General features: G+C 44.6%; 1 protein-coding gene across 3 annotated transcripts in view; it reads right to left on the reverse strand.

Moving 5' to 3' along the window:
* PAK3 (p21 (RAC1) activated kinase 3) overlaps positions 1-25,349 on the reverse strand; it is a 115,611-nt gene that overhangs the window by 22,431 nt on the left and 67,831 nt on the right. For 2 of the 3 annotated variants that reach the window (XM_087877560.1, XM_034435056.3), the window contains 4 exons: positions 19,720-19,873; positions 13,841-13,878; positions 11,481-11,612; positions 10,627-10,789 (listed from right to left, as the gene is read on the reverse strand). In XM_087877560.1, the coding sequence (XP_087733686.1) occupies positions 10,627-10,789; positions 11,481-11,612; positions 13,841-13,878; positions 19,720-19,873 (487 nt within the window). Of the gene's footprint in view, positions 1-10,626; positions 10,790-11,480; positions 11,613-13,840; positions 13,879-19,719; positions 19,874-22,718; positions 22,751-25,349 lie in introns of those variants that run through there. The other variant, XM_087877561.1, reaches the window with a different exon arrangement.

The raw sequence follows: 25,349 nt of genomic DNA on the forward strand, positions 1-25,349 counted from the left end.
ACAAGCAGGAACTTCACACAGCCACAAAAAGCCCCAAAACCCAACTTTCACACTTTACACACACAAAATTCCACATACAGCTGTGTGAGATTTTGTGTGTTTGTGTAGTTAGAGTGAAACACTACAGAAACACACTAAATCTCAGAAAGCTGCACAAATATTATTTTATTTTATTTTATTTTATTTTTATATGAAAGCTAAATTTAAAACTTCCTAAACTTTAAATGGCTAGGTCTAAAAAAGAACTTAAAAAAAACCCAATTAACTATTTTTTTTTAAAGATCCCAAAGGGGAAAAAAACTTACGTACCCAATAGAACAGGGGTCTCCCACCTTGGCAACTTTAAGACTTGTAGACTTCAACTCCCACAATTCCTCAGCCAGCTTTGTTTTGCTGGCTGAGGAATTCTGGGAGTTGAAGTCCACAACTCCCTGCCTGCTTGGTTGTAGGCAGGGAGTTGCTTGCTGATGGAATGGATTCAGGCAAGCGAAGCAAGGCAAGCAGCTAAGGCAGTGGTTCTCAACCTTCCTAATGCCGCGACCCTTTAATACAGTTCCTCATGTTGTGGTGACCCCCAACGATAAAGTTATTCCTAAAACCATCAAAAATATTTGTTTTCCGATGGTCTTAGGCCAGGGGTCCCCAACCTTTTGGACCTCAGGGACCACCAACTTCATAATTTTAAATTTCGCAGACCACTAATACGAATCCAGTGCCCCGCTTGCTGAAGCACCTGGACTCCCAGTACGGGATGGGGTCCTTCAGGCACTCTCCATCCTCTCTGTCTCTCTCTCTCTCTGTCTCCCACTCTTTCTCTCTCATTCTCTCTTTCTCTCTCTCTCATTTTCGCTTTCTCTCTCTCTCCCTCTCTTTCTTTCTCTCCCACTCTTTCTCATTCTCTCTTTCTCTCTCCCCCTCTCTCATTCTCTTTCTCTCTCCCCCTCTCTTTCTCATTCTTTCTTTCCCCCACTCTTTCCCTTTCTCTCCCCTCTTTCTCATTCTTTCTCTCTCTCTCCCACTCTTTCTCTCTCATTCTCTTTCTCCCCCCTTTCTCTCTCTCTTTCTCCCACTCTCTTTCTCTCCCCCCCACTCTCTCTCATTCTCTCTTTCTCTCTGTCCCCCTTTCTCTTTCTCCCTCCCGCTCTTTCTCTTTCTCTCTCATTCTCTTTCTCTCTCCCCCTCTTTCTCTCTCTCCCCACTCTCTCCCTCTCATTCTGATTCTCTCACTCTGATTCTCTTTCATTTTCTCTCCCTCTCTCTCATTCTCTCTCTGATTCTTTGGTTCTCTTTGATTCTGTCTCTTTCTCTGTCTCTCATTCTCTCTCTCTCACTCTCTCTCTCTGATTCTCTCTGTCTCTTTCTCTCATTCTCTTTCATTCTGTCTTTCTCTCTCTTTCATTCTTTGTCTCTTTCTCTTTCTCTCTCTGTCTTATTCTGATTCTCTTTCTCTCTCATTCTCTCTCTCTCTCATCTCATGGGCCAGCCAGTGTCTTGGGGCTGAGAGGAAGTCAAGCATCTCCCTGAGAGACTGAGGGCCGGAAGAAGTGTGGGAGCGAAGCACTACTTGAACTTGTGCGGCATGAGCATTCGCCTTGGTATATTTGCGCCAGCCGATGGCCAAGGCAGCCCTCATCTGTCTGCTGAAAGTGCAGCATCAGGATTCTGCCTTGCTATATTTGCGGCGCAAGGCAGCCTTTGTTTCCTGCTGCTTGGGACTCAGAGCGGTAAATAGCGTCTGATCCGGAGAGCTGCTGGATTTTGCTCTCTAATCCGGATGCCAAATCGGCCCCCTGCAAACTCTCGTCTCTCAAGGAGCGCTCCCTGAAGCGGGGCTGGAAACTTTGGTTGGACTGCTTGAGAGGAGAGCTTGCAGGGGGGCGATCTGGTGTCTGCAATGGAGAACGGCATCCGGCTTTTTCTCTCCGCTGTAAGAGCGCTGTAAGAACGGCAGCCCTCATCTCCTAATGTTTGGGACTCGGAGCGATAAATGGTGACTGGTCCAGGGAGCAGCTGGATTTTGCAGTCCCAAGCATTAGGAGATGAGGGCTGCCACTCTTACAGCGCTCTTACAGCGGAGAGAAAAAGCCGGATGCCGCTCTCCATTGCAGACATCAGATCGCCCCCCTGCAAGCTCTCCTCTCAAGCAGTCCAACCAAAGTTTCCAGCCCCGCTTCAGGGAGCGCTCCTTGAGAGACGAGAGTTTGCAGGGGGCCGATTTGGCATCCGGATTAGAGAGCAAAATCCAGCAGCTCTCCGGATCAGACGCTATTTACCACTCTGAGTCCCAGGCAGCAGGAAACAAAGGCTGCCTTGCGCCACTCCTGACACAAATATACCAAGGCGGAATGCTGCTGCCATACAAATGAAAGTTGTGCTTCACTCCCACAGCTTCCAGCCATCGCAAACGCCGCTTCTTCCCGCTTCTGCCGCCCCCTCCCCCACCGCCACAACAGCACCATTCATTCCGGATGGCGAGGGCTGCGCTCGTTTTTCTGTATTGCACCACCATCAAAACCCCTGTGAAAGGGTTGTTTGACCCCCCCAACCACTGAGCTAAGGTAAGCAAGCCAGGAAAATGCGCTGCGCACTCCCACCCTTTGCCTGCGAGCCCGGACGCTGATCCGGACGGCTGCAGAACGAACTGGGCACCGGCTGTCATGTCTTTTCTGCTGTGCGGGGTTCGGCACCTGGGCTCCCGGGGTTTAAGCCTCTGGGCCAGCCCGTGCTGCTCCAGGATGTTCACTTCGGGCTCCTTGGAATCGCTGCCGGGCAGTTCTTCCTGTTGGGGCGATGGTGGGTGGCAGCGATCGGCGTCGCTTGGACTGCGGGAGCCACGGCGGACTCCTTCCCCACGAGGTATTGCTCTGCATTTCACCACCTCTTCCAGGCTCGCAGCCACCCACCATCGCCCCAACGGGAAGAACCACCCAGCAGCGATTCCAAGGAGCCTGAAGCGAACATCCTGGAGCAGCACGGGCTGGCCCGGAGGCTTAAACCCTGGGAGCATAGGTGCCGAACCCCGCACAGCAGAAAAGACATGACAGCCGGTGCCCAGTTCGTTCTGCAGCCGTCCGGATCAGCGCCAAGCCAGGAAAATGCGCTGCGCACTCCCACCCTTTGCCTGCGAGCCCGGACGCTGATCCGGATGGCTGCAGAAGGAACTGGGCACCGGCTGTCATGTCTTTTCTGCTGTGCGGGGTTCGGCATCTGGGCTCCCAGGGTTTAAGCCTCTGGGCCAGCCCGTGCTGCTCCAGGATGTTCGCTTCGGGCTCCTTGGAATCGCTGCCGGGCGGTTCTTCCCGTTGGGGCGATGGTGGGTGGCTGCGATCAGCGTCGATCGCTGCGCACTCCCACCCTTCGCCTGCGAGCCCAGGTGCCGATCTTCTTGGACTGCGGGAGCCACGGCGGTGCTGGCCGGGCTGGGTCTGGTGCGGTGGGCGGAGATGAAGGAGCAGCCTCGGCGGCAGCAGCAGCAGCAATTACAACGGGAAAAGCCGTGGGGAAAGGAGGACGAGGAAGATCTGGCAAGGCGGTGCGAGCACTTCATGGCTCCTCCGGTGAGCGGATTGCGAGAGCTGCGCGACTGGGGCGGAGACATGCGAAGTCGCATGGAGCTTCTCATAATGGAGACGCAGAGCCAGGTGTGCAAGGCGCTGGCCCAGGTCGACCGCGCCGCCGCTTTCACCGTGGACTGCTGGGAAAGGAAGGAAGGTGACCCGAATTCCGGGGTAGAGTGGGGACGCGTTCCTTTCTCGTGGGCCGCGCACTGCCTGGCACCTCTTGTAGGTTGGAACTAATTCAGAGTACAGCTTCCCCTCAATGTTGCCGGCGCTCCCAAAGTGTCATCAGTCAGCGCCAGCAACTCAGATTCGGGTACCCGGCGTATAAGACGACCCCCGACTTTTGAGATGATTTTCCTGGGTTAAAAAGTCGTCTTATACGCCGGAAAATACGGTATCTATCTATCTATCTATCTATCTATCTATCTATCTATCTAATCAGAGTTCCCCAACCTTTCCAGCTTTGCGGACCGGCAAAGGGGGGAGGAGAGGAGATTGTTCTGCATGAGTGGCTGACAGCTCCATTTCCATGAGTGGCGGGCACACATGCTCACCACTTATAGAAATGAAGCATGTATGCCACTCATGCAATTGGAGATGTGTGCACATGGACCGTCGTTTCCACAGCAGGTTCCAAATGGCTCACACCCCAGTAATGGACCGTGGCCTGGGGATTGGGGACCCCTGATCTAAATGAACCTTGTTTTGATGTCTGTATTTATTGTTTCTTTAAGGATTATTAATGGTTTAAAATCTTATTGTCCTTCTGCAAAACTGGGCTCCTTCAGGAAAAAGAGACATCTAAAAATAATCATTACCATTATTATTATTTATTGGTTAATCTTTAGTGAGATTCACAGCCTTTGAGGCTGGTTAATAGCTCAGCAGCTCGAGTCCTAACCAAGGACCTAGGAACTGTTAAGGTATCGTCGGAGGATGTAAGCTGTTCCGAGTAAGGTGGTTTTTTGTAGAGTCAAAATGTTCAAGTCCGGCAAATTTAGGATTTCTAAATAGCGGGGTAGCCCTTTGGGTATTGCTCCGAGGGCTCCAATTACAATCGGGACAACACACAATTTCTTTTTCCACAGTCGCTCAACTTCAATTTGTAAGTCCCGGTACTTTGTGATTTTTTCTTGCTGCTTATCTTCAATTCGTGCATCACCAGGTATTGCAATGTCAATGAACCATACTTTTTTCTTTTCAACTATTGTTATGTCAGGTGTGTTGTGGACCAAGTGTCTGTCAGTCTGAATCCTAAAGTCCCACAAGATCTTGAGTTTCTCATTCTCTAAAACTTTCTCAACCTGATGTTCCCAGTGGTTTTTGCTGTACTCAAATCCAAACTTCTGGCACAATTTCCAGTGAATGATCTTAGCAACACGGTCATGGCGTTGTAGGTAGTCAGTATTTTTATTATTATTATTATTATTATTATTATTATTATTATTATTATTATTACTACTACTACTACTACTACTACTACTATTACTACTACTAGAATCATCAATAATTCCATTTTGATTGTTTTTCAATCCAAGGACATCCAACATAATTAAGACATAAGAAGACTAAGCACTTAGTCTTATATACCCCTTCACAGTACTTTACAGCTCTCTCTAAGCGGTTTACAGAGTCAGCATATTTCCCCCAACAATCTGGGTCCTCATTTTACCCACCTCGGAAGGATGGAAGGCTCACCAACCTTGAGCCTGGTGAGAATCAAACTGCCGAACGGCTGGCAGACGGCGGGCAGCACAATTAGCCTGCAATACTGCATTCTAACCACTGCGCCACCACAGGTCTTAGGCATCAACCCAAACCAGTTTAGGTGCCAGTATTATTATTAATAAATAATAATAATAATAATAATAATAATAATAATAATAATAATAATAATAATATTTGTATACTGCCCTACTCCCGAAGGACTCAGGGCGGTGAACAGCCAAAAGATATAATACATATAATACAAATGTTAAAAAACCATTAAAATACAATTAAATAATTTGGCCCAGAAAACAAAATTTAAAACACCCCAAATTTATAAGACAAATTTAAAATTTAAAAAATTTAAAAACAGTTTAAAAAAGAGGTTAGGCCAGGCCGGCCTGCTGGAATAGGAATGTTTTGAGGGCACGGCGGAAAACGCGCAGGTCTATAATCCTCCGTATCTCCGGGGGGAGCTCGTTCCAGATGGCAAGTGCTCCCACAGAGAAGGCTCTTTCTCTGGGGGCCACCAGTTGACACTGTTTGACTGAGGGCACCCTAAGAAGCCCCTGTCTATGGGAGTGTACTGGTCGGTGAGTGGCTACTGGTGGCAGAAGGCGGTCTCGTAGATACCCCGGTCCTAGGCCATGGAGCTCTCTAAAGGTAATAATCAAAACCTTGAAGCGCACCTAGAAGACCACCGGGAGCCAGTGCAGCTCGCGCAGGAGGGGGGTCACATGGGAGCACCATGTCGCTCCCATAACCACCCGCGCAGCCGCATTCTGGACCAGCTGGAGCCTCCGGGTGCTCCTCAAGGGGAGCCCCATGTAGAGAGCATTGCAGTAGTCCAGGTGGGAAGTGACGAGGGCATGAGTGACCATATTTAACGAGTCCTGATCCAGAAAGGGACACAACTGGCGAATCAGGCGAACCTGATAAAATGCCCTCCCGGCCACAGCCGTCAAATGCCCTTCTAAAGACAGCTGTGAGTCCAGGAGGACACCCAAGTTGCAAACCCTCTCTGTGGGGGCCAACGACTCGCCCCCAATAGTCAGTAATAGCACCAGCTGACTATATCGGGACATCAGAAACCACAGCCACTCGGTCTTGGATGGGTTGAGCCTGAATCTGTTTCTCCCCATCCAGATCCGCACAGCCTCCAGACACCGGGACATCACTTCAAGGGCATCATTGGGGTGGTCTGGGGTGGACATGTACAGCTAAGTGTCATCAGCGTACTGGTGGTACTTCACCCTGAAACCACGGATGATCTCACCCAGCGGCTTCACATAAATGTTGAACAGAAGGGGCGAGAGGATTGACCCTTGTGGCACCCCACATACAAGGGGCCTCGGGGTCGACCTCTGCCCCCCTGCCAACACAGACTGCGACCAGTCGGAGAGAAAGGAGGAGAACCACCGCAACACGGTGCCCCCCACCCCTAACTTTTCCAGCCGGTGCAGCATGGTCAATGGTATCAAAAGCCACTGAGAGGTCTAATAGGACCAGGACAGAGGAACAACCCCTGTCCCGAGCCCTCCAGAGATCATCCACCAATGCGACCAATGCCGTTTCCATGCTGTACCCAGGCCTGAAGCCCGACTGGAACGGATCCATATAAGCCGATTCATCCAGATACTGAGGGAGCTGTCGTGCTACCACACTCTCAACAACCTTCGCAAGAAAGCGAAGGTTGGAGACTGGACGATAATTAGCCAACACTGCCGGGTCCAGGGAAGGCTTCTTGAGGATAGGTCTCACCACCGCCTCTTTCAAGGCAGCGGGAAAGACACCCTCATTCAAAGAAGCATTTATAATCCCCTGGAGCCAGCCTCATGTAACCTCCTGGGAGGCCAGCACCAACCAGGAGGGACACGGATCCAATAAACATGTGGCCGCACTCAGTCTACCCAGTATCCTACCACGTCTTCGGGAGTCACAGAGTCAAACTCTTCCCAGATAATATTCTCAAGACCTGCCTCCATCATCCCCCCTGAATCTACCCAGTCAGAGTCCAGGTGTTCCCGAATCTGAGCAATTTTGTCATACAGATACTGTGCAAAGTCCTTGGCTCTACCCTCCTAGGGGTCCTCCCGCACTTCCTGGTGGAGCAGGGAATGGGTCACCCTAAACAGGGCGGCCGGGTGATTATCTGATGATGCAATAAGAGTGGAAAAATAATTACATTTTGCCACTTTTATCGCCACCAGGTAGGTCTTAATATAAGACCTTACCAGTGTTCGGTCGGATTCAGAGCGACTGGCCCTCCAACTGCTCTCCAGGTATCTTTTCTGGTGCTTCATCTCCCTCAGCTCCTCGGTGAACCAAGGAGCCAGGTGAGACTGGCGCCGGGTCAGAGGCTGCACAGGCACGACCCAGTCCAAAGCTCCAGTGGCCACCCTATCCCAGGCGGCCATTAGGTCTTCAGTCGAGCCCTGAGCCAGAGCCTCAGGAAATGGCCCAAGCTCCGTCTGGAACCTATCCAGGTCCATCAGGCGCCTGGGGTAGAACCACCTCATCGGTTCCGCCTCCCTGTGGCAGGGTGTGGCGGTTCGAAGGTCAAAGCGAAGGAGGGAGTGATCTGACCATGACAAGGGCTCGATCACTATATCCCCTATCTCAAGATCACTCAACCACTGACCAGAGACAAAAACCAGGTCCAGTGTGTTTCCCCCCATGTGAGTAGGGCCATGAACTAACTGGGTCAGGTCCATGGCCATCATGGAAGCCATGAACTCCCGAGCCATCTCAGACACCTCACCGATGGATGGCAGGTTAAAATCCCCCATGACCATAAACCTGGGGGTATCAATCGCCACCGCGGCTATAACGTTAAGCAGCTCAGGCAGGGCCGCCGCCACGTGGCAGGGAGCCAGGTACATAACTAGCAAGGCCATCTGCGCCCCATGACCCCACTTATTTATTTATTTATTGGTTCAATTTATATGCCGCCCTTCTCTGGAGACTCAGGGCGGCTTACAATGTGTTAAGCAATAGCCTTCATACTTTTGTATATACCTGCTTAGTAGGGCTTTCGCCCCCCCCAGCGGTGTTCTTTTTTATACAAAGTCAGTTTATTGCCCCCACAAACCGGGTCCTCATTTTACCCACCTTAGAAAGGATGGAAGGCTGAGTCAACCTTGAGCCTGATGAGATTTGAACTTGCAGTAATTGCAGACAGCTGGTGCTACTTAACTGCACTTTAGTCTGCTGCGCCACCAAGGCTCTTTTACTTCACAAGGAGGGACTCACATCCGGCCGTCTGAGGAACAGTGGCCTCCCTCGGACCAAGACCCTTTTTAATAACAACCGCCACCCCCCCCTCCCCTCCCCTGTGACCTCGGCTGATGAAATGCACGAAAACCGCATACAACAAAAGAGACTGAGAATTGATTCCAGACAAATCAGCAAATGCGAATTTAGAACCTTGGCATCACATCCAAAGTTCCAACCCACCAGATCTTCTAAAAAGTATTTTCTGTCTTCCCTACGGCAGCTGAAATACTGAACCGTCTTTTTTAGGAAAGTTAGAAGGGTCAGCTTCTCAACATTGTGCCATCTGGTTAATTGCATGTCCAGTGCATACACCATATGCAGCAGTGCTTTGAGTAGACAATGCAATTCAACAAGGTAGGATTTGTTCAAACTTGTTTTGTCCATCTATTTTTCCTTCTATAAGCACACAGATATGCACACACATACAGAGGGAGAGAGAGAGAGAGAGAGAGAGAGAGAAAGAAAGAGAAAGAGAAAGAGAAATAGCTAAGTAAGATTATATCAAAATTTCAGAATCAAAATTTCAATAGCAAGTAATTTAATCGAAGACCAAAAGGTTTATTATATACTGTATACCTTGGTATATCATTTTCCTTCAGCCCTTTCAGTAACTAATAATGATAGAATATCCTCCTTCTCGTCCCCCCTTTTTTATATCCAGTACTCTGAGGTATTAAATAATAATCCAATTATCTTAAATTATATAAACATTAGGGTATTGAAATAACACAATGTATCTATTAACACAATAAAAAAAAGGGGAGGTGCATGATGGGTCCCTTTTCTTTTATGGGTTATTACCAGCCATGATCATTTGTGAGTCATTATCTGTCATGATTTCAGAAAAGAATTAACAGTGAATTTGAGGAGAAATAGACTCCCATGGGTAGAAGAAAACATCACTAACAAAGGAAGGAAGTGTAGCCTAGATTTTTTTTAAAAAAAAACTTAATTCATCCTTAATTCTTTTCATAATTAACCAGAGAGACATGTGTACTTATCCAGGCTTCAGAAACATGACAGAAATTTCAAGCAAGTTTTCCATCTCCAATTCAAAGTTGGCTCAAACGAAAACCTTTGAGCATGGTAATCAAGTGCCTATTACATTATTAAAGGAAAAGAAATGAAAGTTGACAATAATCAAGGAAGCAAAATGAGTTTAAAGATTCAGGGCATGGAATCAGATCAAACTGGGCTTCATTAATAATGCTGCTAAGCCATAAATGTTTTGCTTCACAATATGGCAGCAAAATTTTTACTATCTAGCATATGGGTTGTTTTTATTTTCTAGATTTCTTATTTTTCTATTTACTGGCATATGACTTTAATTTTCTATTTATATCATACACCACACAGAGTTGGCTGGAATGGACTAAGGAAGGAAGGAAGGAGTGAGTTCTGGCCAATCAAACTGAAGTTATAAATTGCAACTGAATGGTTGCATTGTATACAGCATTTTTCACTTGGCTATTGAATTAAATCATTTCCTGAATCCATGCAATAGTTTGAGCCACAAACTTTCTGAATTATAAATTATTTAACCAAAAGTAAAAAAGAGTCCCTCCAGATTTTACTCTGCTAGTTGTTACTGGCATTAGGGGGTGGTGCTCATCTCTGTTTCGGGGCCATTGAGCCAGTGTTGTCCATAGACATTTTCACAGTCATGTGGCCAGTATGTTGTCAGGGAGCAGTGTTAACTTCCCACCAAAGTGGTACCTATTTATCTACTTGCATTTGTATGCTTTCAAACTGCTAGGTTAGCAATAGCTGGGGTGAGGATGGGAGCTCACCCATTGTGTGGTGCTTGGGTCTCAAACCTGCAGTGTCTTAACTGCTGAGCCACTGTGCCACCCACAACAAAAGTCAGCCTGATCCTTATTATGTTATGTGAGAAATGCAGCTGGTAGACCCTAGTCTGATGCAATGTACCATGTCATGACAATCTAACTTCTCACTGTAATTAGAAGACCTTAAAAGTACTCATGGTTGTTCTTCTCAAGGTTTGCATTCTTTCTGTCATTTTCCTAACTCCTACGTGATTTTGTCAGCAAATGATTACAACAAGAGAAAAAGAAATGCTCACTTAATTTCTCTAGAATCTCTTCATCGGTCATCTTGGATTTCTTCCGTTGCCGATCTGTGTTTCTATACAAAGTGCTTGTGTTTGAATTTTCAGGCTGGGGGACTGTTGACTCTTTCACTGAGGCTGGTGAAGCAACAGGCTCTATCACTGAACGTGTGTAAATCTGAAACAAAGAAACAAAGAGCTGAGATTGGTGGACCCCCAAACAAATCCTCAGTGAATTGTCTTGCAGATGACAAGTGATCTTCTGCCCTTCCACAAACACTCCATTCCTTTCCAAACATTTAATTTAACCATTGGGCGAGCAGGGAATGGATTTCAAGACTTCTAAGATGCCTTTCCATTTATGACCAAATGCCAGAGCAAGAGGTCCTCTCCATCTTTTCATGCACTGACAAAATGTTGGCATTGTCAAATCAAAGATTGCAAAGTCTTAGGTCAACAGATTAATTTCAGGGGATGGATACAAACCATTCTTTATCCAAAAAAATATTATGATATCATAAACAAGTTTCTTTGCTGTATTAGGGATTGTCTCCCTCTGAACTGGGCCTTGTGAAAGGAAGGGAAATTCTGCATTTAGTTGCCTCAAATCTATTTGCTTGTATAAAGTAATCCTAGTTCTCAGAAACACTCTTAAGAATGAAATCTGTGCTTAAAAAGGTAACTCAAGTAAGTCAAGAACCTGGAGAACAAGACAGTACCCTTCCTCTCGAACTATATAGGCTAAAAACCTGGAGAAAGCAAAGATTGTGATTTTTAAAAAAAACTAAATTCTGCATCTGCCGCTTTTTTCTTCCTGACCTCCTTCAGCATTCAGCAGTCCGGCTTTGATGGCAACCAAAAGAGCTTACTGATTTAGTATGTTCTGGGCGTGGGGCAATCACAGGGGGTGGTTCATTGTCATCCTCCTCCTCTTCATCTTCTTCATCCTCTTCTTCAGAAACTGGGGGAGCCAGTGGTGGCTCCGAAGCTGTTTTCGTGCTCTGAAGGTAAGAGTTGCAGAAACTGATGAAGCTCCAGCCCAGTTACAAGACTAAGCACCCTACCTCTTTAACTTATCCTATTTTGATGTTTCCACCACCCATCAAGTCCATGCCTCTGCTGTTGAGATTACATGAAATGATTCTCAACTATGGCAACTTGAAGATGCGTGGACTTCAACTTCCAGAATTCCGCAGCCAGCATACTAGCTGGGGAATTCTGGGAGAGGAACTCCAGCATCTTCAAGTTGCTATGGTTGAGAAACACATATATTTTAAAACAAACTTCGTGGGCCAATTGATTGTTAGATATTATGTGCCATCTTCCTTGACAGGAAAACAGGCATCACACTCTTCTCTGGCAAAGATTTACAAGAGCAACCTTGACCTAAGTCTTCTATCTTGCTAAGCCATAAAGTTGTATAATGCTATCTACTTGGTATGGCACAAAGTACAGATGAGTTTGTTTTAACATGTAATTCTTTTGAACCCTGTCTTATAACACTGTAAAACTACAGCCTGTAGAAATGTTGAGAAATGGGGATCCCAAATGATAAGATTATTACTGCAGTGAAAGTTGATAGCATGTGCAGATTGGCAGGGATGGGAGAGGTGTTTAGAGGTACCGCTTTACATTGTTCTCCATATGATATTTTTATTCACAGTTTTCCTAATCTGAGAATTTTTAGATGTATAGAAGATGTTCAGGAAAAGATTGGACAACCATGTGTTTTACTTAATGATGTAAGATCTGCTGCTCGAACAGAAGGTTGAATTAAAAGACCTCCAGGATTCCTTCCAACTCTGTTATTCTATATTATTTTATAGCAATAGCTAAACTGGCTGGGGAATTCTGGGATTTGAAGTCCATATATAGAATATAGAATAACAGGATTGGAAGGGATATTTAGAGGTCAAGTCCCTTACACACAAGCAAGAATCATGCAAATTTTAATCACAATTTAAACACAAGAATTAAAGTAAGCTACCAAATCTTGGAAATTGTGGTCGGAACTTTCAGCTCCATTTTATTAGAGTTTATTAAGGCCGAAAGTTTCTTAGAATGTATTGAATTTGTTCATGGCGCTCCATGGCATAGGGCCTAGCTATCTTCGAGACCGCCTGCTGCTACCGACGACCTCCCAGCGACCCGTGCGCTCCCACAGAGAGGGCCTCCTCGGGGTGCCATCAGCCAAACAATGTAGGCTGGTGACTCCCAGGGGGAGGGCCTTCTCTGTGGGGGCACCTACCCTCTGGAATCAGTTGCCCCCAGAGATAAGGAGAATCCAAGACCTCAGTGCCTTCCGCCGTGCCCTTAAAACCCACTTTTTCCAGCAAGCCGGGCTGGCTTAAGAAGAAATTTTTAAATGTTTTAATTGGCTTGTGATTTTTAATTTTTGGGCCAAATTTATATATATTTTAACTGTTTCTTAATATTTGTATTTCATGTTCTTAATTCTGGCTGTACACCGCCCTGAGTCCTCAGGGAGAAGGGCGGTATATAAATTGGAAATAAAATAAAATAAAATAAAATAAAATAAAATAAAATAAAATAAAATAAAATAATAAAATAAAATAAAATAAAATAAAATAAATAAAATAAAATAAAATAAATAAAATAAAATAAAATAAAATAAAATAAAATAAAATAAAATAATAAAATAAAATAAAATAAAATAAAATAAAATAAAATAAAATCCCATTTGCCACTAACAAATTCATCTCCCATCTGTTGACTTTATAACTTGAGTTTTGTTTCTTGCTCAGCCTCTCTCATTCTGGAACACACCTGGTTTGGGGAAATCTACATTTCGTTGTACCTATCAATTTTTAAAATGTAGTCAAGTTTGCAAAAATTTCCTATCTATGGAAACATTTGTGCTTTGTAGACGTGACTATTTCATAGAAGCTTTGCAATATGCCTCTCTTATCTGCTGCCACAGTATAACCTTTGTTGTCTAGCTGGCAGGGCAAAATGAAGTCATGCAACATGAAAAATGTCCCTGATCAGTCATTTAGCATTAAAAGCAGAACCACTTACATGTAATGCAAAATTAGTATGGACTACGCTCAATATATTGGTAGATTCTCTTGCTAATGTGCATTCTAATCATTTAAACAAACGTTTTCATGAAATAGTTCGTTTTTACCCTGGTATACAGCAAATTAAGCCAGAAAACAGGGAATTCCAGAACATAGAAATTCATTAGCAACCAAGAGAGGGTACTTACCGAGGGATGGGCTGCAATATAGCCATGGGCACTTTTATCTGCAATGGGCAAAAGAAAATCTATGATAGTTTGGTAGATTATAAATGGTTATTAGAAATGAAGAGGGAAGAGCATTTCAGGTTTCAGGGTCTACCTAGATGGTGAAGGTTGATTCTGCCACAAAATGATGTAGCATGGAAAGCTTTCGTTCAGTGGACCAGCTTGTCAATTAAATCTTCTTTCACCACATTTTATTTCATTGGCTATCCCAATTATAATCTTCCTTGTTTCCATCAAGATAGTACTATCTATCCCAAAGGGTGTCCAACAGTGGCAACTTTAAGACTTGTGGATTTCAACTCCCAAAATTCCTCAACCAGGTCTTAAAGTTGTCAAGGTTGGACACCCCTGGTTTGTCCTCTCAGCTTCTCCAATCTTCCTTATTCTCCATATTTGCTATTTTTATTTCCTCCACTCAGATATAAATAGCAAATATGGAGAATCATATGTGGGTGGGGGAGATATGTCTATTTTTATCCCCCCTCCCCCAGATTATATTTTTTATCCCACTTGTAATCAACAAATCCTGGATTTGAACTTCTCCCATTGCTCCCATTGCTAGGGACAAGATTGTGCAATCTATAGTTCCCAACTACATGCCATCTTCATCCCCATATTCCAGAGCCTCCCATTACAAAACTATCTTCTTGAGGTTGGCCTGATGTCTACTCTCCACCCCTTCCCCTCTATTTATTTGATCATGCTTTTTGTCTATCATCTTTTCTCTAACTGTTTCTTCTGCAGCCCTGTCCATACTGGTGACATTGCTGTGTTCAATCCTAGTAAATTACAAGCTATCTTTATTTTAAAGCAACCACTGGAGATTCAGAGCTATTTCACCAGGGGAAAAAGATAGCAAAACACTAAATATGATGCAACCATAACCTATGGGTCTGTTTGGACTTTATACTGCAATTGAAGAGAAGAGGAAGAACATAGTTCAAGGTGTTAAAGGAAATCCTTTAACATGTCCAGCATGGACATTGTTGAGTCACATTTATGCAGGGATATGAGGGCCTCATGGTGGACAAGACTGAAAAAAGTGGGCTTGATCAGAGTCCAATGTAGGCAAGTCTACCAGTTTTGTCTCCTTCTGACAACTTGTTCTGGTTTTTCTCTTTCCCTGGTAGCAAGTTGTCAAGGATGGAAGAAATAACTTCAGAGGTGGTATTCAGCAGGTTCTGACCAGTTCTGGAGAACCAGTAGCAGAAATTTTGAGTAGTTCAGAGAACCAGTAGTAAAAATCCCGCTCCCAACTATTCTCTGCCTCCCAAGTCCCAACTGATCAGGAGGAAATGGGGATTATCAGTAACCTTCCCCTGGACTGGGGAGGGAATGGAGATTTTCAGTCTTCAGTCCTGCCCACACTGCTTGAAGTCTTAGCCGAACTGACGGTTGAGCTCCCCAACCTGATGGTTGTGGGAGATTTTAATCTCCCGTCAGCCAGTGAGACATCTGAGTTGGTCTGGGAGTTCATGGCCTCCATGATGGCCATGGACCTGACTCAGGTTGTACAGGGCCCAACTCACAGTGGTGGACACACACTCGACCTGATTTTTATCTCTGGGCAGTGGATACTCGGGGTAGGAGTGAACTTTCTGTTCAACCCCTGTCATGGACTGACCATTCCCTCCTTAAACTAGACTTTCCATCCACCAACCCCCACTGCTGGGAGGCGGAACCGATTCGTTGGTTCTGCCCCAGGCGCCTGATGGACCCTGATAGGTTCCTGACGGAGCTTGGGACATTTTCCACTGACCTATCCCATGATTTGCCAGAGGCCCTGGTGGAGGCCTGGGAACAGGCTGCCACCAGGACACTGGATCGAATCCCCCCTTTGCGGCCTCTCCCCTGACAGGGATCCCGGGTAGCTCCATGGTTTTCTGTGGAGCTTAGGGAGATGAAGCGTCGAAAGAGATGCCTAGAGGGCCATTGGAGATCTTCCCGTTCTGAATCTGATCGAACACAGTTAAGAACCCATATTAGGTCTTACCTTGTGGTGATGGAAGCGGCGAAACGTGACTATTTCGCTGCTCTCATCGCGTCTGCAGAAAATCACCCAGCAGCCTTGTTCCATGTGACCCGCTCTCTTCTCCATCAGGGAGCGAGGGAGGACCCCTTGCAAGGCAGTGCTGAGGATTTTGCTCAATTTCTGCAAGACAAAATAGCTCAGATCCAGACGGGTTTAGACTCTGACTGGGCAGGATCCGACGAGGAGGTGAGAGCTAGTCTTGAAGCTAACATCTGGGTTGACTTTGACCCTGTTCCTATAGATGAAGTGGACAGGATTGTGGGTAGATTGGGGGCCTCCACATGTTTGTTGGACTCTTGTCCCTCCTGGCTTGTTGCGGCAACCAGAGAGGTGACTGGAGACTGGATCCAGGCGATTGTCAACGCTTCATTGAGGGATGGGGTCTTCCCCGCCGTACTTAAGGAGGCAGTGGTTCGCCCCCTTCTCAAGAAGCCTGCCCTGGATCCGGCTTCCTTGAACAACTTTTGTCCCGTCTCCAACCTTTGCTTTATGGTGAAGGTTGTTGAGTCTGTGGTGGCACACCAACTTCCACAATTCCTGGAGGAAACGGATTATCTAGACCCATACCAATCGGGTTTCAGGCGCAGACACAGCACGGAAACGGCATTGGTTGCCCTGGTGAATGACTCTGGCGGGGCCGGGATGGAGGTTATTCCTCCATCCTGGTGCTACTTGACCTCTCAGCGGCCTTCGATACCATCGACCATGGTATCCTACTGCGACGACTCCGGGGGTTGGGGGTGGGAGGCACTGTTCTACAGTGGTTCTCCTCCTACCTCTCGGGCCGTACACAGTTTGTTTGGGCGGGGGGTCAGAGATCCTCCCCGAGGCCCCGAGGCCCCTCAACCCTGTAGGGTGCCGCAGGGGTCGGTTCTCTCCCCCCTGCTCTTTAACATCTACATGAAGCCACTGGGTGAGATTATTCGCAGTTTTGTGGTGAGGTATCATCAGTATGCTGATGATACCCAACTTTACATCTCCACCCCGGACTAACCCAGGGATGCACTTTCTAAGAGCCTGGAGGTGGTACGGATCTGGATGGGTAGGAACAGGCTCAGACTCAACCCCTCCAAGACTGAGTGGCTGTGGATGCCGGCTTCTCATGATGTAGTGTCCCCATCACTTCGGATGGGAGGGGAGTTACTTATTCCCTCTGAAAGGGTTCACAATCTTGGCATCCTCCTTGACTCATGGCTGTCCTTAGTGGACCATCTGACGGCCGTGACAAGGGGGGCCTTTGCACAGGTTCACCTGGTGCACCAATTGTGCCCTTTCCTAGACAGGGATGCCCTCCGTACAGTCACTCATGCTCTCATTATCTCTCGGTTGGATTACTGCAATGCCCTCTACATAGGGCTGCCCTTGAGGTGTACCTGGAGGTTCCAGCTGGTCCAGAATGCGGCCGCGTGGGTTGTTACGGGAGCTTCCCATTACTCCCGTGTAACACCACTCCTGCGCAAGCTGCACTAGTTGCCGGTGGTCCTTCAGATCTGTTTCAAGGTGCTGGTGCTTACTTATAAAGCCCTTCATGGCATGGGCCCGGGGTACTTGCAGGACCACTTCCTACCGGCCTCCCACCGCCCAGTGCGCTCACATAGGATTGCCCTCCTCCGGGTGCCATCGGCCAGACAATGTCGGCTGGTGGCGCCCAAGATGAGGGCATTCTCTGTGGTCGCACTGACCCTCTGGAATGAGTTACCCACTGGGCTCCGGACGGCCCCCGACCTCCACACTTTCTGCGGCGACCTGAAGACATGGCTTTTTCAGCAAATTCCCTGATCTGCCGGGAGTTTTAATTGCTTGGGGATTTTAAATTGGATTATTTTAATATCATTTTATTGTCATGTTGTTTTATCATGTGAGCCGCCCTGAGTCCTACGGGAGAAGGGCGGCATATAAATACGATAAATAAATAAATAAATAAATAAATAAATAAATAAATAAATAAATAAATAAATTTTACGGTATCCTTCCCCTGCTACACCCACCAAGCCATACCCACAGAACCGGTAGTAAAAAAAATTTGAAACCCACCACTGAATAACTCTTACTAAAAGGTAGAGTAGATCATTTGCAGGAAATGTGCAACATTCAGCTCAGGTCTATAAGACCCAGGGTCCTGAAGGTTGAAGGTTTGTTTCCAACAACTCTCAGGTTAATAATCTCCTTAGTTTAACATTATTATGTCTGAATCCAGAGAATCTATGGTTAGTTTTAATTACATTTTACGAAAACAGTCCACCTTAAATCCAGGGTTTTATGAAAGTGACTTTACAGGTCATCCTAGACTTACACCCTTGTTTAGTAACTGTTCAAACCATTCAAAGTTACAATGAAAGAAGTGACTTGTAACTGGTCCTCACAGATCGTTGTAGAATCCCTATGTGATCAAAATTCAGGTGCCTGGCAATCAGCTTGTATTTACAACAGTTGCAGCATCACAGGTTCACGTGATTCAACAACATGAATTTCAATGTGGAGAAAAGCAAGGTTTTACACCTGGGCAGGAAAAAACCAAATACAGGTTAGGCAAAACCTGGCTCAAAAACAGTAACTGTGAGAGGGACCTTGGACTCCTAGTAAAAGCTAATACAATCCTTGGTTGTATAAACAGAGGCACAAAATCAAAATCATGTGAAGTATTAATAGCACTTTATAAAGCCTTAGTAAGGCCACATCTGGAATACTGCATCCAATTTTGGTCACCACATTATAAAAAAAGATGTTGAGACTTTGGGAAAAAGTGCAAAGAAGAGCAACTAAGGTGATTAAAGGCCTGGAAACTAAAAGATATGAAGAACTGTTGCAGGATTTGGGTTTAGCTAGGGAAAAGAAGGACTAGGGGTGACATGACAGCAGTATTCCAGTATTTGAGAGGTTGCCACAAAGAGGAGGGGGTCAACTTATTTTCCAAAGTACCAGAGGGTGGGACAAGAAACAATGGATGGAAACTAATCAAGGAGAGAAGCAACCTGCAATTAAGGAGAAACTTCCTAACAGTGAGGACAATTAACCAGAGGAACAGCTTGCCTTCAGAAGTTGTGGGTACTTCATAACTGGAGGTTTTTAAGAACAGACAGGGCACTCACTTTTCAGAAATGGTATAGGGTCTCATGCTTGAGCAGGGGGCTGGACTAGAAGACCTCCAAGGTCCCTTTCAGCTCTATTCTCATTGATTGATTGATTGATTGTTGATTCATTCATTCAATCATTCATTCATTCATTCATTCATTCATTCATTCATTCATTCCCATTTGTGACCTTCTCAGCTGGCTTGCGACAAGTAAAGTCAATGGAGGAAGCCAGATTTGCTTAACTACAGAGTAGTGACTTAACATCTACAGGGATTCTCTTAACAACCATGGCAGAAAAGGTCATAAAAGTGATTCACTTAACAAGCACCCTGCTTAGCAATGGAAATTCTGGCCCCAATTGTGGTCATAATCAAAGGGCTACTGGTAAAATAAATCCTAACTAAAAGTTTTGGCCACATAGGTCTTCTGAAGTTCTGAAATATGACACATATGCGTGGAAACTAAAATTATCACTCATCTGGCCAAAAGGTAGTTGTACTCCTAGACAGGGACTGCACACACTGGGTTTAGCCATTTGGGGGGTGGGGGGTTTCGTAGCATAATATGTGAACGCAGCTAGACCATCTCTAAACTATGCTTGTTATCTGCCCTCAAGTCAGTGTTGACTCCTAGTGACTAGATAGATATTCCTCATGACAAAGTTTTCATACCAATGTGGACATCCAGCTGCAACCTTTTCTTCTCACTCGCGATGGCACATGACCTTTGCTTACCTCCTGATGTAAAACTCATATATTTCTGATTGTTGACCGTCTCTTTGGAATCGTAGAATTTGAGAACGTCCAGAACAGCTTGTGGGTTTTTCTTCTGTTCCAGTTTGGTAATGTTGGAAGTCTGTAATAGCCTGGCCCACTGCTCAGGAATGCCCTGCAAAAGCCCAACAAGACAGATGAGGCCTCAGAGAATTCTGCCCAAGCTCAGGGAGATGTTCTGCTAAAACAGTTCCTTAACCAGAAGCCCAGGTTTCCTGTAAGCCTGTAAGCCATTAAAGCTAGACAGTTTACAGCAGCTGCAATCATTGTCTCATCCTCTCTTAAAACAAAGAGCTAATACCTGGATCCAATTTAAAAAACAAAACAAAGAAATTTATGATTGTGGCAAGAAAAGAAAAGTGCATGAAATTCATCCTGAAATCAATTATTGCAGGAAAATGGAACTAACTCCCTGCGATTCAGAGTTGATATGTGCCCCCTCTCGACTAATTTAGAAGTAAACTTGGTGGGCTTTAGGAACCTTACACTGGATATTTGATGTAGAGCTTTAAAAATGTGCTTTCTTCAAACAATAAGAGCAGATCCAATTTGTGTAGGAGATACCTCCTGGCTGGAGGAATAGGAGATACAGGTGAAACTCGAAAAATTAGAATATCGTGCAAAAGTTCATTTATTTCAGTAATGCAACTTAAAAGGTGAAACTAATATATGAGACAGACTCATTACATGCAAAGCGAGATAGTTCAAGCCTTGATTTGTCATAATTTTGATGATTATGGCTTACAGCTCAGGAAAACCCCAAATTCACAATCTCAGAAAATTAGAATATTACATGAAATCAATAAAACAAGGATTGTACATAGAATAATATTGGACCTCTGAAAAGTATAAGCATGCACATGTACTCAGTACTTGGTTTGGGCCCCTTTTGCATCAATTACTACCTTAATGCGGCGTGGCATGGATGATATCAGCCTGTGGCACTGCTGAGGTGTTATGGAAGATCAGGATGCTTCAATAGCGGCCTTCAACTCTTCTGCATTGTTCGGTCTCATGTCTCTCATCTTTCTCTTGGCAATGCCCCATAGATTCTCTATGGGGTTCAGGTCAGGTGAGTTTGCTGGCCAATCAAGCACAGTAATCCCATGGTCATTGAATCAGGTTTTGGTACTTTTGGCAGTGTGGGCAGGTGCCAAGTCCTGCTGGAAAATGAAGTCAGCATCCCCATAAAGCTCGTCTGCAGAAGGAAGCATGAAGTGCTCCAAAATCTCCTGGTAGACAACTGCATTGACCCTGGACTTAATGAAGCACAGTGGACAACACCAGCAGATGACATGGCTCCCCAAATCAACACAGACTGTGGAAACTTCACACTGGACTTCAAGCATCTTGCAGTGTATGCCTCTCCATTCTTCCTCCAGATTCTGGGTCCTTGGTTTCCAAATGAGATGCAAAAGTTGCTCTCATCAGAAAAGAGGACTTTAGACCACTGAGCAACAGACCAGTTCTTCTTTTCTTTAGCCCAGGTAAGACGCTTCTGATGTTGTTTGTTGTTCAGGAGTGGCTTGACAAGAGGAATACGACATTTGAAGCCCATGTCCAGGATCCATCTGTGTGTTGTGGCTCTTGATGTACTGACTCCAGCCTCAGTCCTCTCCTTGTGACAGTCCCCAACATTTTTGAATGGCGTTTTCCTGACAATCCTCTCCAGGCTGCGGTCATCCCTGCTGCTTGTGCACCTTTTTCTTCCACACTTTCCCCTTCCACATAACTTTCTATTAATGTGCTTTGATACAGCACTTTGGGAACATCCAGCTTCTTTTGCAATTACCTTTTAAGGCTTTCCCTCCTTATGGAGGGTGTCAATGATGGTTTTCTGCACAACTGTCAGGTCAGCAGTCTTTCCCATGATTGTGATTCCTACTGAACCAGACTGAGAGACCATTTAAAGGCTCAGGAACCCTTTGCAGGTGTTATGGCTTAATTAGCTGATTAGAGTGGGACACTTTGAGCCTAGAATATTGAACCTTTTCACAATATTCTGAGATTGTGAATTTGGGGTTTTCATGAGCTGTAAGCCATAATCATCAAAAGTATGACAAATCAAGGCTTGAACTATCTCGCTTTGCATGTAATGAGTCTATCTCATATATTAGTTTCACCTTTTAAGTTGCATTACTGAAATAAATGAACTTTTGCACGATATTCTAATTTTTCGAGTTTCACCTGTACATGCTGGGGTAGGAAGCACCTCCTGGCTTGGACTTCGGGGACCATATCCTAGATGTGAAAGGGGACACATCACATCTTACTTGTTCATTGCACGCTGCAGCTCATGCTGTGCCCACCAACATTAGAGGCTCCCCCGCCCCCCCCCAAAAGCAGTCTATCATAGAATCATTGGGCTACTCAAAATAAGAGACCTTAGACCATACTGTGCAAATGGTTGTTCCATCTATTTTTGAAAACCTTCAGTGATCCACAACCCCAGGAGGCAAGCTATTCCACCAATTAATCGTTTTCACTGTCAGGAAATTTCTCCTTACTTCTAGGTTGGATTTCTCTTTGATGAGCTTCTTTCAGGGGGTTTAAGAAGTGTTTAAAAACATCCAGTATAATTTCCTCCCCTCTGACAACAACCATTTCTTTCTGCTTTCTATGTCAGTGATGAAGACACCAGCAGTAGGTTGTTGTAACTGCCATTCTCTTGTTTCTGCCACTGCCACCCCCTTGGTTTGTCTCACTAGCCCTCAATGACATTTTGCAACCCACAGCCCCATTTTCTTCATTGCCGGATTCAGTTTAGGGTTCGATTATTTCTGTTCTAAGAGGTTTTTCTGCAAAAATGAGAGATGAGATGGTGCTTGGTGGGAAGGGCAGTCCGTGATGGGAGAGTGAGGAGGAAAGCAAACAACAAACTCTACTGCACACACATGAAGCCTGCGATTGCAGCACTAAAACATCTCAAAGAAGCCACTTATTTTGGGCCTGTGACGCACCTCAGAGAGTTTCCCTGTATACATCTGTGAGCCACAGAGAGCTGGCTGCAATGGATGTAAATAAAGAAAGAAAAGAAAGTTAAAACAGAAGGTGGGGGGGAAATCAGAAGGTGGGAAAGAGATGGAACCCAGTGGATCAATATGTTTCCTATCTAATTGAGGGAAGTAACAAACACAAGGGGTCATTCACAAGTTACTGGGGATGGGAGAACATTTTGAAAAAAAAATAGAGAAAAAATATCACAGCCCAAAGTTGGAAGCATAATTTTCTCGCTTGGAAAGAACTGTGGGGCTCTGGCTAATTTCATTTCTGGTTTGAGGCTGACTAAAGGGTCATTCATTTAAGTAGCCCTATGGATGGCTTGATTTACAAAAACAGGAGGGATTGGGGTTGAACGGATGAGACTCTTTCTTTTTACTCCTTCAATCAGAATTAATTTAAATTTACATTAAATAAAGTATATAATTTGATGCCAACGTGTCACTTCCCCTAGTGCTTAAAATCAGCACTGCCTGGTTTTTAAAAATTCATTTAGTACTTTTTAAAAAAGAGAACCTGGCATTCTTAGCCCCTCTTTGAGGGAGATGGGCAGTTTAGAAATATGAAATATGAATTAATTAATTCCGAAAGGAAAGGAACCAGCCTGTAAAAGCATCTTTATTTAGAATGCTTATGAGCCTTATTTGGGCATTCTTAGTAAGCAAAAAATAGGGGGCAGCAGGAGAAATTGAGGAAAGAATCAGCCATGAAATTCCCAAAGGTGACTTTCTTGGTTTTTTTCCTTGAAAATGTCTCACTTCTCATCCAAGAAGCTTCTTCACTTCTGCAAGCAAACTTCAGTTCAGTTCTGTTCCAAACTTCAGTTCTTCAAGGAAAAAAAACAAGAAAGTCCAGTTACCTTTTGGAAAAGCATGACCTGGATGATGGATATATTAAGCCATGCAAGTGTCTTCTCATGGTGCCCATGAAGTCCATTTAGCAAGAGCCCCGTGTGTTCTAAACTTTCAGAAAGTGCCCACCAGCACTAAATTTTTGCCTTCCATAGTCCAGGAAGCTATGACATCATTGCTTTAGTTCAAGATTGCTGTTTTCCACTTCAGTACTGAATCTGGGTTCTTCTACATATAAGACAGATGTTTGAATACTTCAAGGCTACCAAAGCTGGACCATCACTATGAATACAGAAAACTCTTATCTGCTCATTGTGGTCATTCAGAATACCAAATCCAGTCACAAAGAATCAGGACTACACATTAAATTCCAATTAAGCTGATTTATTGCTCACACTTATACTCAAGAATCTAGTCAACTGACAGTCAGCACTAAATTGAGTTAAATAAGAGTTAGATAAGACAGATAAGAGTAAATGGAATTCAAGAGGGGTTGGACTTGGAGCGTTTATGGACATGTAACGATTCCAGGCTTAGTTCTCTCTTGACTCTGTCCCCAGGATATGCCTCTTCTCTTACAATGCTTGCCCATATTAACACCAAATTATACTGTTTCATTCTCTGATCTTTTATTCTAGACATAACTTCTTCTTAAAATCCAGGTTCTCCCTTTTATGTCAAGGCAACAATATTATGGCAACAATATAGAGCTCAACACTGGAGAAAGTTGTTTCCCCTATTCATCTTTCATCAATTTGTTCAGTGTTTTGTGTCCTGATTTTTGTTGTTCACAGTGGTGCCAAGCAACAATGAAATGGCAATGGGACATGCACAATCACAAGCAACCTCATGCCACCTGATGTTCATGATTGAAAGCCAAACTTCAGAGCAAGTGTCCTCAGTTATGATTTTTGAATGTAGCTATGAACAATGCAAGCAATTCAGCCAGGACAGTGATTGGGCCTGAGTGTCAAAAAGAAAGAAAGAAAGAAAGAAAAGAAACAAAAAATCCCTGAGCACATTGCACACAACTCATGATGCTTAACACAGACAGAATGATGGCTATCCTCTGAAATGAAGGAGAAGCATTTGCACAGATTTAGAATATCCCCCACTCCCATCCACCTCCACTTAAGAGAAAGAATATGAAATGCAGGAAAAATATTTTTTGCCAAAAGTCCTTAGCAGAAGAATCCTTGCTGCAATAAACTTATCATTAGTTTTTTAAAAAATCAGATCAGTCCTACAGAAAAACTCATTTAGCACAATGATCACAGTGCCTTGGTCAGACCCACAAAAATGTTTTAATTTTAAAAAAGAATCAGAAGGAATAAAAATGAAGTTATTTATTTATTTTCATGCCTTTTAATAAAAGCAGACAAGACACATACAATATGGAAACATCATCAAATATATGTAATGTATCGTCCATTGTGAATGCTAAAATTTAGTGACTTTGGAGATATGCAACAGGCATCCAAGCCAATTGATAGGAACTAATTATTATTACAAAATTATATATATATATATATATAGTCAAGTTTCCGAAAGATGCCCTAATTAATTAAAGCAAAGCTTTCAAGTTGCTATATATATATATATTGTCTTCAATGAAAATATTGAAAAGCATACGAAGTAATTTTAATAGTACTATTTTTAATAGTAGTGTTAATCTCTTTTAATATTATATCAGCCTGCTCCATCGGATCTTGCAAGGGGAGTCTGCTGTGGCTACCATTG

The sequence above is a fragment of the Pantherophis guttatus genome, chromosome 12 (assembly GCF_059756535.1).
Source record: "Pantherophis guttatus breed Tessera chromosome 12, ASM5975653v1, whole genome shotgun sequence".
NCBI lineage: Eukaryota > Metazoa > Chordata > Lepidosauria > Squamata > Colubridae > Pantherophis > Pantherophis guttatus.